The 15,436-nt window shown below is 40.1% G+C and overlaps 1 protein-coding gene across 1 annotated transcript in view; it reads right to left on the reverse strand.

The window, feature by feature from the left end:
* The window catches only part of LOC104167930 (serine/threonine-protein kinase DCLK1), a gene marked incomplete at its 3' end in the record, with an annotated part of 54,374 nt that overhangs the window by 1,526 nt on the left and 37,412 nt on the right, over positions 1-15,436 (reverse strand). The window contains exons 9-12 of the mRNA XM_009708331.1: positions 14,691-14,768; positions 13,952-14,048; positions 12,003-12,083; positions 4,273-4,386 (exon numbers count right to left, since the gene is read on the reverse strand). Of these exons, the coding sequence (XP_009706633.1) occupies positions 4,273-4,386; positions 12,003-12,083; positions 13,952-14,048; positions 14,691-14,768 (370 nt within the window). The remainder of the gene's footprint in view (positions 1-4,272; positions 4,387-12,002; positions 12,084-13,951; positions 14,049-14,690; positions 14,769-15,436) is intronic.

The following is a 15,436-nucleotide window of genomic DNA, read 5'->3' on the forward strand; positions in this document are numbered from 1 at the left end:
CCTAACACCAGACGAAACAATTTCGCCGGTGTGGAAATCCTGCCATGAGAAACCCGACAGTGGACAACGATCCCAGGACAACACAGACAATAGATGGGAAGCGATAGCCGAGACACGGGTTCATCTTTAAGCCAAGCAAAACTCACCGGCTAAACTTGGCTTCTCTTCCACAGCACCCAAGAAAGCCCACCGCTAAAAACGCCACTTGGAATTTGTAATTTTATTTTCAAATTGGCAGAACGCGGGGCAACGACCCATCCGCTGCCTTCCCCTTGCCGGGCTGCAGGCAGCGGCCCCCCAGTTGTGTCCCCAGCCCAGCGAGGGCTCTGCCAGAGGCAGGGACCTGCACCAACTTTCTGAGCAGCTTTTCTCTTTTGCTCTCCTACTCAATTCCTCGGAGTCTCCAGCTGGAGTTTACTCCCATTGCCAAGACAGAGGCCTCACGCAACCTTAACAGAAGATTAGCATTAGTCTTTTCCTCTGTCTTAACAACGGCAAAAATACAAGCACAAAAGTGACAACGTACAGGCAAAGCTTTAACACTTCAGACAAGGACACAAATTAAACGATGCTCGGTTCATACAAGGAATTACAGCACACCTCTGGATCGCAGAAGAATTCTTAAAAAAATATTTTGTCTCTTGGTCACTCTAGCCACTGTCACTAAAACCTGGAGGGTGCAGCCACAGGGTATTGTTTTGTGGTCAAAGAAAAAAACGTAAATGGGATGATATCTCTGGAGAACTGAAGGAAAAAAATTATCCCCAAATTTTAAAAAGACTATTTAGTAAAAGTCTGGTTTAACGTTTTTACTGCAGTATCTTTTATAAACGCCATCACGGAACTACAAAATACTGTTCCTATTGGAAAGCTGTATGGGAAACCTGATCTTGCAAATATTTTGGCACATGCTTAACAGTAACGCGGCCATTCTGACCCAGACCGGAGGGGCACTACCCCAGCCCCTGCCTCCTGCCGAGGTCGGTAGTCAACGCCTACAACGACTTTCAGAACAGGGCAAGTAAAGTGATCTTTTTCCTATGTACTCTCCCATCAGCAAGCAGTGTTTTTTAGGGACTTGTTAATTCTCTTGCTGTTTTAAAAGCTAGCTCTCCAATTAAAATTTTGCTGGCAAAGCTATGTTGGTTTAAGGGAATTTTTTCCCAACTGACATAGTTATGCTGGCAGAACTTTTAATGGTGTATTGATGTATCAACAGAAAAGTCTCTTTGCCTGTAGAGTTAATTTTGTTTGAGCAATCATCTTCTGCTACACCAGCAAAGGAACTACTTTGCTAGGCACGTACAACATGTTTATTACGGTAGTTTGTCCAAACCGACAAATCCTTTCAAATGAGGACAAACTTGAGGTCTGGACACATGCACGAGAACTTGTAGGATATCTCTGCCCTGAACGGTCAGAGACAACTTTGACTGAGGATTCCCACATCAACAAAGCAGATGTAAGTCTGAACCAAAGGAGTTAGTACAATGCGTTTGGACATCGCTGAAGGAAGCAGTAGCCACGGTAGACGTACACAAAATACACGTGGCTTCAAACTTCCTCCTGGTCAAGCTGACCACAAACACATCTTTAGGAACTTCGTTTTCATATTATAGTTTTAATTGGTGCATATGATAAATACTGCTTGAGATCTTTGAGGTGTGTTACTTCTTATCACCAAAAAAACCAGGCATATAATATCATACCAGTGTGAGGACAAATTAAGATCTAAATATCACAGATTAGCTATCTCTGTATATAAACAAAATAATGCTAATATTTATCTTTTATACTATTAAGTAAGCTATATAAATATATGCACATATTAACATATTTTCACAAACACACACACAGACACAGATGTGTTATACAATATATAGAAGGTATCTCTATATATTATATACACAAGCACTCTCTCAAAAAGTTACAGTAAACATACAGGCAGGCACAATATAACAATATTTTTGTAGAAAATATATTTAGTGCACGTCTTTAGTGCTGAACAGTAAGTTACAGCATCTGTACATACTTTGAAAATTCTAAAGTCTTCGTTAATAAGATTTACTTCTACAATATTTGAGATTCCACAGTTAAAGGGAGATTCCCAAACATAAAACTCTGATGACATGCATGTCAAATATATATTAAGTATGCTTTCAAATGCAGAAACAACAATTAAAAGCCTTGTTGTTTTGCTTTTGGCTTTATTTTACTTACTAGTTTTGTAGCAAGCAAAGGTAATTTATTCTTAAAATCAAAATTATCTAGCTTTCTGGAATATTACCAAAACACTACAGAGGTCTATACTTCCCCATCTTTTCCAAGTTTTTAGAAAATAATTGACACAAGCTAATCAAACCACTTTCTGAATTCTGTAAAAATATTCTACACATTTTTACATTATAGGCCAAGTTGCAGGATTAATTGTGCCAGAGTATGATGTCCACCCATAGAGATGATCACTAAAAATAATCTGTTAAATTTCCAAACACTAAAAAATAAATAAAAGCCATTAAGAATATAATTAAACATATTTTTTTTTTTTTCCTGATGTATAATGTTTTGCAGTGGAAAGATTCACTACAGTGCCTTTTTCATTACTCAAGTGTCAAACTGCTGTAAACAATTCCTTGGCAGAGCAACTGGGGCAAATTAAAAAAAAAAAAGAGGAGGGTAGGGAAATTAAAAACATAAAGGACGCGAGGGATGGATGAGGACTGAGGCATCATTTCTCACTTTTAAGCTTTGAAGTCATTAGCAGTAATTCTCATGGACAAGCGTGCTGGCAGTCCATTCGAAAGGAACACGGTTTCAGCTAGTCTCTACAGAACATACCTGCATTTCAGATGAGCAATGGGTATGTGATGTTTTAGTTGTGGGAGAGCTGTTGCAGTATTATTGCTTAAAAATGAAAATAAATAAATGCTGACTATGTTAGCTGATGACTGAGAAAATCTAGGAAAAGCATGAGGAATAACTTGCTTCCATGTTGAGGACGGTCAGGGTTGGAAAGAGTAAAGAAAAAACATGAGAGAGGCACAGCTTGAAATTTTAAGTACTTATACCAAGTAACTTTGAGAGAGTATCCGTTTTGCTGCACAAACAGTTCACACCTGTGAGCCAGATTGCATGTGCTGAGCTGAGTTTACTTCATGCTGATTTAAGTCACCACTGGAGGGGCTGAGCTGAGAAACATGAAAGTGGAAACAGTACAAGAAAGTGTACATGTGCAGGCACACCACCTGCAATTTATGGAAGCTGGGAACGAACACTGAGTAATCTGATATGGGAATGGTTATGTTTAACGTGTCACTTATTTTTAGTGACTATTTGCAGCATTAACATTACCATGAGTAATAAAGAAAAGCTTACAAACACAGGCAGATGTATCAAAAATGCGAAGGATGTGCATGTCACTATTCAATGGCATTAGTATGAATAATCTTGCAATATACTGAATATATTCTGGGCGCGTGTATATCTAATACACATGTTCATCCTTGGGGAAAAAATACGAACGTATGCGATGAATGCTACACTGAGGATGCCATTGAAACCTCAGTAAAGCTTGGTCAAAAAGTTTGCTCAAGCTTGGTTTCAGAAGTTCTGACACGTTCTAACCTGGAATGCCTAGGCTGGAATTGCAACATGACAGAAGGCAGCAAGGAGCTCCATTAAGTCTTTACCTAATTAAGTCCCACCTAAAGGAAAGCAGCCTGCATGTGGCAGGACAATAAAATGCTGCTGCTCAGCTAAATCTGAAGTGGCTAGACTCATATCAACTATGAAGGTAGCAGTGAGGCATCATGGCTCTCTTTGAGGTCTTCAGAGAAGAGAAGCTTAGGCTGCCATTCAGATTTTCTGTTACAATTTTGAAGTAATTTCCATTTTAAAGCGCTGCTGTCCTTCTGCTACAACCTCTGTGTGGCCTCAATCCATGTGATGATTCTGCTGCCAAGTAAAATGTCATGATCTCATGGTTCAAATTGTTGAATCTGCATTGGAGTTAGGTCCACTGATCTTCCGGTAAAATGTGGAAGTGTGTGTACAGTTATATCTCCTAGGGCTGTTAAATAACAATGTGACTCACAAGGGGAATCAATGGAGAAATTGTGCAGAATACCAGTCTAACTCCATTTATGTTAATTAAACACTAGAATTATCTAAAGATTATCCCTCTCTGGTTTCTTTTGGTGGCATGTCCTAAACACACACTGTCTTGTGGGCACATAAATTGAAGTGTTTCAGCTGTGTATTTCAGATGCTTACTGCTATGACAGAAACTCCAGCTGCTGTGCTGTTCGGTTTAGGGCCTGTGTTGAAATGCTTCTTTATCTTCCCAGCTACTGAGAGCTGATGTTCATTCTCTGGAAGGCCATCGTCCTGTGGAAAAATAAAGCAAAATAAAACTTTAGAAAGAAAAGGCGAAATAAAGGAATTGCGAGGTGATTCTGATAGCACCTGTCAATATAGAAAAGTTTACAAAATGTCTGGAATGAAATATGGGTCAATCATTGTCTCTATCAATGTATCTAAGGTATTAATAAGATGAACATCATATTACCATAGAATCATAGAATGATTTGGTTCAAGGGATCTTAAAGACCGTCTAGTTGCAAGCCCCGTGCCATGGGCAGGGACACCTTCCACCAGACCAAGTTGCTCAAAGCCCCATCCAACCTGGCCTTGAACACTTCCAGGGATGGGGCAGCCACAGCTTCTCTGGGAAATCTGTGCCATGAAGAATCTCTTCCTAATATCTAATCTAAATCTTCCCTCTTCCAGTTTAAAGCCATTGCCCCTTGTCCTGTCACTCCATGCCCTTGTAAAAAGTCCCCCTCCAGCTTTTTTGTAGGCTCTTTTTAGGTACTGTCATGAACCAGCCTCTCTCTTCTTTATGCAATACCTTCCTCTCAAACTTTAGGTAATGTTAATACTTGTTAAATATTTTATTATTCTTTCTACCATGTCTTAACTACTGCGCCTAGTTATTTTTAGGTCTGTTAATATTTCAGAGCTTGATAAGCTCAGACTTGTTTACAATTCTGTTTACTGATCATATAAACTCAAATATAATGACCTAAAAAGCAGAAAGCACCCAAGAGATTACAGAAACCAGAGGCCTTGTTTCGGTAGGACGCAGAAAAGGATCGCCAAAATCCTTGAGAGACACCAATAAGGTCCTTGTCTCGTTGTAAAGGTTACAAACTCGCGGACTGTGGGGCTGGGTGAATGTTGCAGCCACGGCTCAGTGAGTCCCATGGCGAGGAAACCCAGGCAAGATGGGAGCTGAGACGTGCCCTGGCTGAGACCCTCGGGACGGGTGAGCGCTGGACCTCACCAATGCCAGGATGTATCATTGCCTACGGCTGCAGGCCAGGTTAGGCGTGGGCTCACGGCTTGCTGTGGCATCTTCCACAGACTATGACTGTACTAAAACCATAGTTAAACAAAGCCGCCTCTGCAAATCGAATCTCCAACTGACTGATAACAAGGGATTGCAATTCCTTCCTCCAGTCCCAAGGCACACAAGCCTGGGATGCTGTGGGGAAAGGACAGACAGAGGTACCGACTGCTTGGGAAAGCAGAGAAGGGTTGGAGCCAGCTGTGGGTGGCCTCTTCTTCTTCGCCGAAAGACACGTGTTCTCAACTTGAGCTAACCTGAGGTAAAAGTAGGCACACAGCTGCACGGCCAAGCAGAGGCAGACACATGTTCTGCTGTTGCATGCACTGAGTGAGCTGGCTATGCGTGAGTTCCAGCCTAGAAGCCATGCAGATGGGCCAGGAGGTGCCTTCTCCTGGCTGAGACATCCCGCTTTCCAGAGCAAACCTCTCGATCTGCATCTAGGCGTGCAGGCATCCCTGATGCTGAAGCGAAACCCTAGCAGAAAGAAGGGAATTTGCAGTTTTGTGCAAGTCAGGGGGTTGAAATCAAGCCCAAGAGAAGCAAGGAGGTTTTTTTAGAAATTGCAAATAAGATCCTTATGGCTGAAAAAAGCGCAAAAAGCCACCACTCAGTGAGACTTCCCTGCTATCAGAATATGCAGGATTTCAGGCAACGATATGCAGAATAGGTGGAATAGGCAATAAAACGCAAAATAGGTAGAATATGCAGGATTATCAGGTCACTGGCCATCTGCAATGACCATCTCAAGTTGGTACTGCATGGTAGGTGTAGCTATCAACAGTTGAAAAAGTTCTTAAATTCTACTTAAGCGAAATCCTAGTAGAACACAGGCAAACAAGAGACAAGACCAGAATACAGAGAGATGACAGACACTTTTTTTCTGGTTTTGCAGCAATTCTGACTACACTTAAAGAGTTACAGAGTCGCTGCAGTAAATCATGAGTTCAGTAAGCATATGGGAATTTTAGGGAGGTTGGTTAGGCTTTGTTATTTATTTAGCTTGGGGAGTTTGTGTTTAGAGATCCCTCACTCACCCCTTAACAAAATGTCTCAGCTGGCAAAATATGGTCAAGTGCACACAGCTGCAAAACACAAAACAAAACAATACAACCCAGTAGCTGATCATTGTCTAGCACTGGGGAGTCTTGGCTCGGTGGTATATGACCCCTAAAAATAACCTGCTTTCTGCTGACCTTGCCTTTCCCAGAAGAAAGCTAGTCTGTAAAGTGAACTCCTCTTCACTAGAAGGGAGGGCGAAAAAAAAATAAATATCATTCTCTTGGCTTTCTTGACATGAAAGGTTGCCAAATGTTCATGTCGTCTTGTCAAAAGACTAAATTACGGAGAACACAATAGTTACCAAGACTGCGGTAATATTTTATTGGTGAAGCACCACACCCACCGTCCCAGTGGCAACGCGCCAGAGACACATAGTTTGGGCTCCAGCTTTTAGATGAAGTATCTTTCAGCTCAGTTTAAGATGCAGCATAGGAATATATGGGAATTACTCTATCGTTATTAAATTTTCTAACTACTGTTGGTGCGACCTGATGTTTAGTAGTTATCTTTTTTTATTATTATTATTCCAACAAGCTAATATATATTAGCTGGCTCCTGGAATCACTTCAGCTAACTATAAAACAGATAGATATTGAAGGTGAGAGATGACAGCTCTTTAACTACATATAAAACAAGATGCTCTGCAGTTTAAAAAGGCAAGAAGAGAAAAAAAAAACAACATCAGATTCACCAGAATCGGCAGGGTAAGTTGTAGAATTGGAGAACAGGCTAAACATTGCAGGCAAGAATTTCATCAGGTTGCTGTAATGGGAAAGATGTCAGCCGCCAAAGGGGTTAACTGTTCCTTTCCCCTATTTTAACATTTTGCTATAGGAACCACTTCTTGCAGCAGGTTAGGATCACAGAATTTCATCTCAGCTTTAGCAGTCAGGACACGATCTTTTAAAGATGACCAGTGATTTTTGGTGCTTGACTCTGAGAACTTTAAAGGGTCATGGGCTTCAGAAAACGTGGACTGCTGATGCTCTGAAAGAAGCACTCTCCTGAGCACATCTCAGAAGTTGAGCAGTCAAAATCCTTTGACAGTTCAAAAACTCTGGTCCAGAATTTGAGTTTTCACCTGGACAATGTAAACTGCTTGGGATCTTAAAATACATTTTTTTCACTAGCCTCCAAAAAATATCTTTCATGGTCTATTTGCAAGAAATCAAAATAAAATAAAATAAAAAACAGAGGCAGAAGGTCTTGGCATCATTTGAGTAATTAATAAACACTGTTTTCATATTTGCATTGTTCTCTATGGCAGGAGACATTGCCACTCAAAGGGAAAAAGAAGCGTTAAAAAGATGGAAGAAGTTCAGGATTCCCAGACTCCTACTGCCCTGGAGCACTCAGATCCACTTCACAAGCCGGTCACAAGAGCTTTGCTTTCCATGTCTAAAAAGCATCAGATGAATAGGTCATTATATAAATAAGAGCAGAAAATGAGAGCAAATAGAAGTATTGGAAAAGCTTTTGGACTCTGTTTCCTCTAAGGATTACAAGGAAATTTTTCTTTGGGCAGTGTCCTAGGGTGTAACCAAAAGTAGTGCAGCTGCCAAATAAGAGATGTCTTTTTAAATTAACTTCCTTACAAATGTTCGGCTTATTAGCTTGGTTATTCATTTCTTTTGCACTCAAACTTCCAAGGCAGACATGGTTAAGAAAATATGTAAAAGCTCCAGTTCCCCTAATTCTTTTTGGGCCGGTGTGTGCCATCTTCCCCCTCCAGCAACAACACACCACATTTCATCTTGATTATTTTAACAGAGAAGGATTTACAGAATGCAATCCATCCCTTTCAGCATTCAGTGCTCAGTATTGTATTAGGAAATATTTACTACTTATACAACAAAAAGAGACTAGGTTTGTCCTGTAACTTGTATAGTATAATTCAGGTTATCGGTATCATCAATGTTTAAAATGCCAGACCTCAAGCTTCCAGCCTCTTTTATATAATTCTTTGGTTTTGCAAAGAATTTGAGCAGGTAAAGGAAAGAGCTGGGGTCCCTGTAGGGGAAGTATAAACTGATCGATTTGTTTTCAGGTCTAAGTGTACTGCACAGGAGAGACAAATCCAAATAAACTGAATGGAGGGGTAAGGAACTGCTGCTGAATTGCATTTAAAATTCAAGATCTCCATCTGTGGCAGTGGCACATAGCCAACATCTTTTCAGGTTTTGTTTTTTTTGAATTGAAAACAGCTGGGGTATTATTGACATAGGAACTGCTTTACTGGTCTGACTCTGACCATAACAAGTTTTGCAGTTTCCAAGAGGATTCCAGCTATTTTTATAGCAAAAACTGAAACTGAAATGAGGGTTGGCTCCTACTGAAACTGTCAAAGCACATTCCAAGAATCTCAGCAATTTACCAAGTAATCACATAGTAAGCAGCTATAAAGTAGAATGGTTATTTACAATCTACAAAAAGGTTTTATACAGTGTAGGCAGTTACAACACTTATATCAAAGGTTTGATCAAAGAGAGAAAATGTGCCTTAAAATTGTCGAAGAAAACGCATGCCTGCTTTTCAAGCCAGTTGTCCTATCCTGTATTTTAGTTGCAAGTTTGCCAGTCTATGAATAGGTTCAAAAGCGAAATAAGAAAAGGAAAAGTCCAGCATTTGATGCCACGGAAAAGTATTTAAAGAGGTTATCTGGGAAAATGGAGTGTTAGGTGAAAACTCCACATGCCATTTCTTCTCAGAAAGACAGTATTTCACAAAAGTTGTGGATATTTCCTCAGGTCATTACAACACAGAAATCCCAGAGCCTTTTAGAAACAGGAATGAGTATATTAATTCCCTGTCCTGAAGCTGGGGAAAATGAGGCACAGGGAGGTTGTGCAACAGACTTGCAGGTGGTCAAGCAGGTGATGGTATGGGGATGCGAGGTCGGATGTGACGACACCAGTGCATCATTCGGCCTCGGTACACAAGCAGGCTGTCCCAGCTAGGCTATCTACTGCATACTTCCCACACCCACTTCAGGGAAATGTCCCGTCTCACAAAAGCATTTAAGCACCCATTTCAGCTCAGCCATGTTCTTATTTCTCCTGAGGAGAACTGGGATTTTAGTGCCATCTAGTTAATTTTACACCTACTATTAAGCGCTTCCATGTGTGATGCCTTGAAACAGGAGCAACGTCTGGAATGCGCTCAGGCACTTTCCTGAACTGGCCCCAGTGCTGGCCTTTCTCCTTCCAGAAAAAATATCTGGAGGATACATAAGAGAATTCAAAAGAGGTTTTGATGCATGTTATATACTATCGTTAGTGTACTGCTGAAGACAAAATACTGATTCATCTCAGTTGCTAAAAGCGGCAATTGGACAGAAAAGAAAAAATTACAGAACTGTCATGGAATATTTGTTTCACTTACTTATGGACAGAACTATTACAGGTTTTGATTGCAAAGAACTATAATCAGCATAAAACTACGAGAAGTGCAGCAGAGCTAGACCAAAGGTGAACTGAACACAGTATCTTGTATCCAACAGTGCATCGCAGTCACTGTTTATGAAATAGTACATTTAACAAAGACAAGTAGATCTTGAACTTTCCCTGGTATACTCTCCAGTTTCTGCCAACCAAGTACTTAAGAACTTTGTGAGCCAAGAGTTGTATCCAGACTACCACATTTAACAGGCACCAATGGGCTCATCCTTCAAAAGTGAATCAAAGTCCTTTTTGAATCCATTTATACTTGGCCTCTACAGCATCCTCTGGCAAAGGGCTCCACATTTTAATTTATTGCACAGAAACCCGGGAATTTTCCAGGGTGCTTCATTAACCAGAGCTCAGGTTTGGTTAGTGGAGCTCTGGAGCATTAAAAGGCTTTAGCCCCCAGCCCCTCTCCCTGTCTCTCCCCATCAGCAGGCACTAGCAAGGGCAGGGAGCAGACCCTTATGTCACCTGCACACCATCACCGTCACCTTACTGACAAAGAGTTGCACCTCTTCTTATTAATACACCTCGCTAAACTGGCTTCCTAAAAGACACTGTGCTGCAACTGAAGGAAAAAAAAAAAAAAAAAAAAAGGTATTCGGAGGAAGCATTAGCAGTTCCAATGTATTTTTCAGAAAAAGAGGAAGATTAGTGACCATGTCCTTAGGTGGTGTAAACAAGTGATGTTTCAGTAACGTCAGCAGCAGTGTGCAGACTGACACCGCGGGTGCCCTAGCCTCTCTGCGGCTTCTCATCGGTCACTTCCATCTCGTCCTCAGCAGCACTCCAGAAATCCCCACCCGTCCTCCTCCCGTGGAGACAGAGAGACACCTCACTCACCAAAAGTCATTATAAACTGTGACAGAACACTCTGTCCAAGGACAGCACCTGGTACCAAGGAAAATTAATATTTGAGCTGCTTGAATGTCATCTTAAAAATGAAAAGAATTTAATCAAACATTGTCCTGGATCTTGGCACTCTTCGTACACTGCAGAAGTGCTCTGAATGATAATAGCATTTATAATTTAAAAAACAAAAAAAGGTTTGGGCAATAAGGGAGCCTCTGAGACTAAAGCATATACTTGGTAAACGCTTAACTGATCACCACTATTCTGGGCTATATGGAGGATGCTTTCATTAAAAAAATTCACATTGAAGTTACCGTATATTTGAATTTTTAGAATAGTGTTTTAGTGAGAAAATGATTTTGGATACAGCAGCTGAGGGATCAAATAGTATTCAAGGGAAGACTGCACACTCAAACTTCCAACAAACAAAATGAAACATTACTTCTTCCTCCTTTAATTTTTTTTCTCTGTTTGTCCCAATTAATTATTTTCTTAGTCTTCCCTTCTAAATTTGAATCCAGATTTTCTCCAATTTTGCTTTGCTTTCACTCAAATATTTTAAGACATATTAAATAGTCTGAAATAATTAACAAATATTAAGTAGTGTCCTTGTCTCAACATTAATTAAAGAGAAATCTCTTTATTCTCTGCCAGATTTATCCGTATGCCACCTCACCAATTGTCACTTTTATGGTGAATATCCAGTAGCTTAGAGACAAGCCAGGATACATAAATAGCTATTTCATGGTAACTCAGATTAAATGGCTATGGTTGCACATAAATATGTGTATATTTCAATGTCAGAAGCTAAATATGATTCTAAAGGTTTCCCTGTTTCACGCTGGATCAAGTAGGCTTAACACTATGGACTATATTTCAATAGTTCTTAATCATGACCGTCAGATTTTTGAGTCCATCTGATTTTAGGAGAGTAAAATATGTCACTGAACCTGCAAGATGATTGTTAGAGGTATAAATTTGTCAAGCGTGATTGAGGTTTGTTGAAAAACCTGGCCCAAAATATTTCAGAGAAAATGTAGCTGAGCATGCATAAAATAGTGAATATTCCAAGGTACACGTGACATACTAAACCAGCCTGTAACCCAGCTTATTTCCAGTTAAATCTGTGGCATTTTTAGAATGTGCTGGCTCCAAAAGGGCATAGAAAGGACTTGACAGAAAAGAGCTCAAAGGTGCTCAAAATTACAAGCAGCACCCATGAGCCTGAAAATACTTACATTAACCCATGGATGCTCAAGAACTTGCAAGGCTGAGAATCGCAGATCTACATCTACTTGAAGCATCATTGTGATAAGTTCCTGAGAAATGAAATACTGGGTCAAATTCAAAGAACATTTTTAAAGAACAAATCATTTAATTCACTAAAGTGCTCTTCAGCTGATTATGTAAGGGTGCTCAATGAGAGAGTGAACTACCAACTGCAGAAATATATTAAGATTATTAAAAAAAGAAGAACAACTATGAACTGCTGAACTTCAAGCCGAACTTTTAAATCAGGATCTAACAGTACCTTGAAAAGCTAGAAGACAGTTCTGAGTTACAGTTCTGTAGTCACTGGTTTAGAGAAAAGCACTTGATACATAATGTACAAAACAGATGGTCGCACGAAATTAGGTTAGCTTCCCATTAAGAAAAAGCCAATTCCTCTGTAGGAAAAAAGCCAGCAAATCTACAATTTTACTTTAAGGTCTTGTATAAATGACATAGAAGATATTAAAAAAAACAACACTTAAAAATATTATTTTTCACCCTCTGATTTCCTCTGCAATTATCTAGTTTTCAACTAGCATGTAAATAAACATACATCTAATTCCACCAGTGAGTGGAGTGCACAGAAAACAGGATGGCAGTGTGACAGCCGATAAAGGGGTATCACCAAAGTGAGTAATCAGTGACAAGGAGAAGTTAAATGAATAGGCTAATGCTTCAAAACAGAAATTTTAGACTGAACTATTTGGAAGAAAGAGTTTCACAGGAGAACACCATTGGCAAAGGACTTGCAGAGTTCTCATTAATGGCGTTATGAAATAAAGCCTGCTACAACACATCAGTGTGGTTTAAAGGACTTCTTCCGACAATAACAACCTCATTAGTTAACAGGCTAAAACGCTAGTCCTGATCACCCTCCACATATCTATAAAAGCAGGATGTAACTCTCCAAAGAAAGGAGATTCAGAACCTAGAACGATACTCTCATTACCTGCATCCACCTCCAAATTTTATAACTTTTTTTTGTGATTAATTTAAACACTGTCACACTGAAAGAAACAGGAAGACAGTTTTGCCTGGGTTTGCCTTACAGGCTACAGAAGTAAACTGGCAGAAATTAAGCACTTATCTACAGGATGACCATATGAATAGTTCGATGGTTTTGGCTTTTTTTTTTTTTTAACATACACATACGTATCATCTCTCTCTCCATACATATTTATACACAGAGTATAGTGAATGTCAGATCCCTAGCAAAATCTGTGAGTTAAACTCTTGCTCCAGTGCACTAATGAGAGTTAAAAAACTTGATCTGCTCTGCAAGTATAATGAACTCTGTCAGAGTCTGTAGCTGAAAAGGTTTCTATCTGCCTTAGCACACCTCAAGCTCGTCCTCCTTCGTGTCATGTGCCAAGAGGCTACGGCCCATGAACTGGTGGCCAGAACAGGTCTGTATTTCATACAACACTGACAACAGTAAGGAATTACAGGCAATGTGAGGCATGGTCCTTTGACGGAAAGAAACAACAGACATACCATCTAATGGGATTAATAAGGGGAAAACAGCCTCCCTATAATATTATTATATAATATTCAAAGGCTCCAGGTTGGTACCTGGTCCCCATCATAAGTACATATAAAGCACAGTCCCAAAGAGCTTTCAAGCTAAAAAGTGTAGGTCAAGCAAAGTTACTCAAAATTTTTCTTGATCAGTAAGGTCTGCTGACGTCTCTGTTGTGTGAGACATCCTATGGAGACGGGGTCCATTTCAGAACCACCTGGAGTCTAACAGACAGACAGCGATCAAACGACAACATACTTAGTGACCCAGGGGAATTTATAGGTGTAGCAGGAGATGTATGAGATGTGTCAAATACAGCACTGTGAAAGAACAACATGCATTAGATACTGGCACTGGGAATAATATTGGAGAACTATCATCAACTATAAAACCCACCTTTGCAGAGTCAGAAACGTTGTCCCAATATGGAGACGGAAAATCCACCTGTCCCATCAAAATCTGATCAAAAAGCACTTCTTGGTCATCTCCACTTCTGTAAAGTAAAAACCAAACAAAAACAACAACAAAACCCACAAAGAAATTATTTCCAGAGCTGGTTTCAACAGGCTTTGAAATTGCTTTTAACTGGCGATCCCTTAGTATGCTTTTGGAAGCTGTTGATTCCCCCAAGCATGCAACCATGGGTGTGAACGGTGAGATCATAAACCAAAGTGCATTTGGTACTTTCTTTCTGAGGTAACCTGCTGGTCTTTAGGATTGTCAACAACCTTGCAATTGCTTTGAGGGGGAGAAAAGATCTGACATGTCTTTATTAAGTGGCTTACATTTTAATTACCTTTTACCGACCACAAAATATGTTGTATTTGGTCCATGAAAGAAGATGCTTATTTCACTGTGTATTTTAAACATCAGGCAAAGGCACCCAGAACCCGTAATGGAAGCTCTTGTTTTGTAATGCAATGAAGTTTAAACTAAAATAAACAAACATGAGACAGAGATTTCACAGTAAAATCACAGACATTTATGGGGTTTGTCTAAATTACTATGCAGAGCACAGGAAAAAACAAACCCTACGAGCAGAAAACTTTTTCCAGTGGGAATCACTGTGCTTAATGCAAAAGCAGCGCAGGGACCAATTCACAGAACAAGGATGGTTGAATAGATCAGTCCATACCCACGGAATGGAGGAAAACCACAGAGCAGGATGTAAGTAATCACACCCGCTGCCCAGATGTCCACCTTCAAGCCATATCTAGAAGTGTGAGAGACATGGTTAGAGACATCCAACTCCTATGAACTACAGTACAAGAACAGAGGAAACATTTTCAGAATTATTAATAATTTCTTATGTATTCTCATCTGAACTTCCTCTATGTCCTACCTACCTATCCTAATTACACTTTCAAATCTTTTTTATATCTGCACCTTAAAACTACATGAGATCAGAATGTAGGAGTGCACAGATGTTGTGCTGTATTCTTCAGTTAGACAGCAATGCCTACCAACACGAAGCCTGCAAAGGTGACACAGGCTACTCAAGCCAGCAGGCATTTATCTGTGGAACAAATCAGAAGAAGAGGACAGTGTGTAATAACAAAATAAAGTGAACAGTAGTTAGCAGTCTCTGGGGACAGCTTAAAAATTGCTTTTATTGTATCTGTGAATGGGCAGTTACTAACCCAGTGTTAAACTGAGAAGATTGAGGTCAACAACTGGTAGAGAAACCTGATGCATCTCCAGAGCTGGCCCTGCTTTGAGCTGGTTTGGGCAAGACGAATGGGTAGTTAGTAACCCAGTGTTAAACTGAGAAGATGGAGGTCAACAACTGGCAGAGAACCTGATGCATCTCCAAAGTTGGCCCTGCTTTGAGCTGGTTTGGGCAAGATAGCCTTCAGAGGTCCCTTCCAACTAAATTGTTCT

This window comes from Cariama cristata, unplaced genomic scaffold (genome assembly GCF_000690535.1).
Source record: "Cariama cristata isolate BGI_N322 unplaced genomic scaffold, ASM69053v1 scaffold11869, whole genome shotgun sequence".
NCBI classification, from domain to species: Eukaryota; Metazoa; Chordata; class Aves; order Cariamiformes; family Cariamidae; genus Cariama; species Cariama cristata.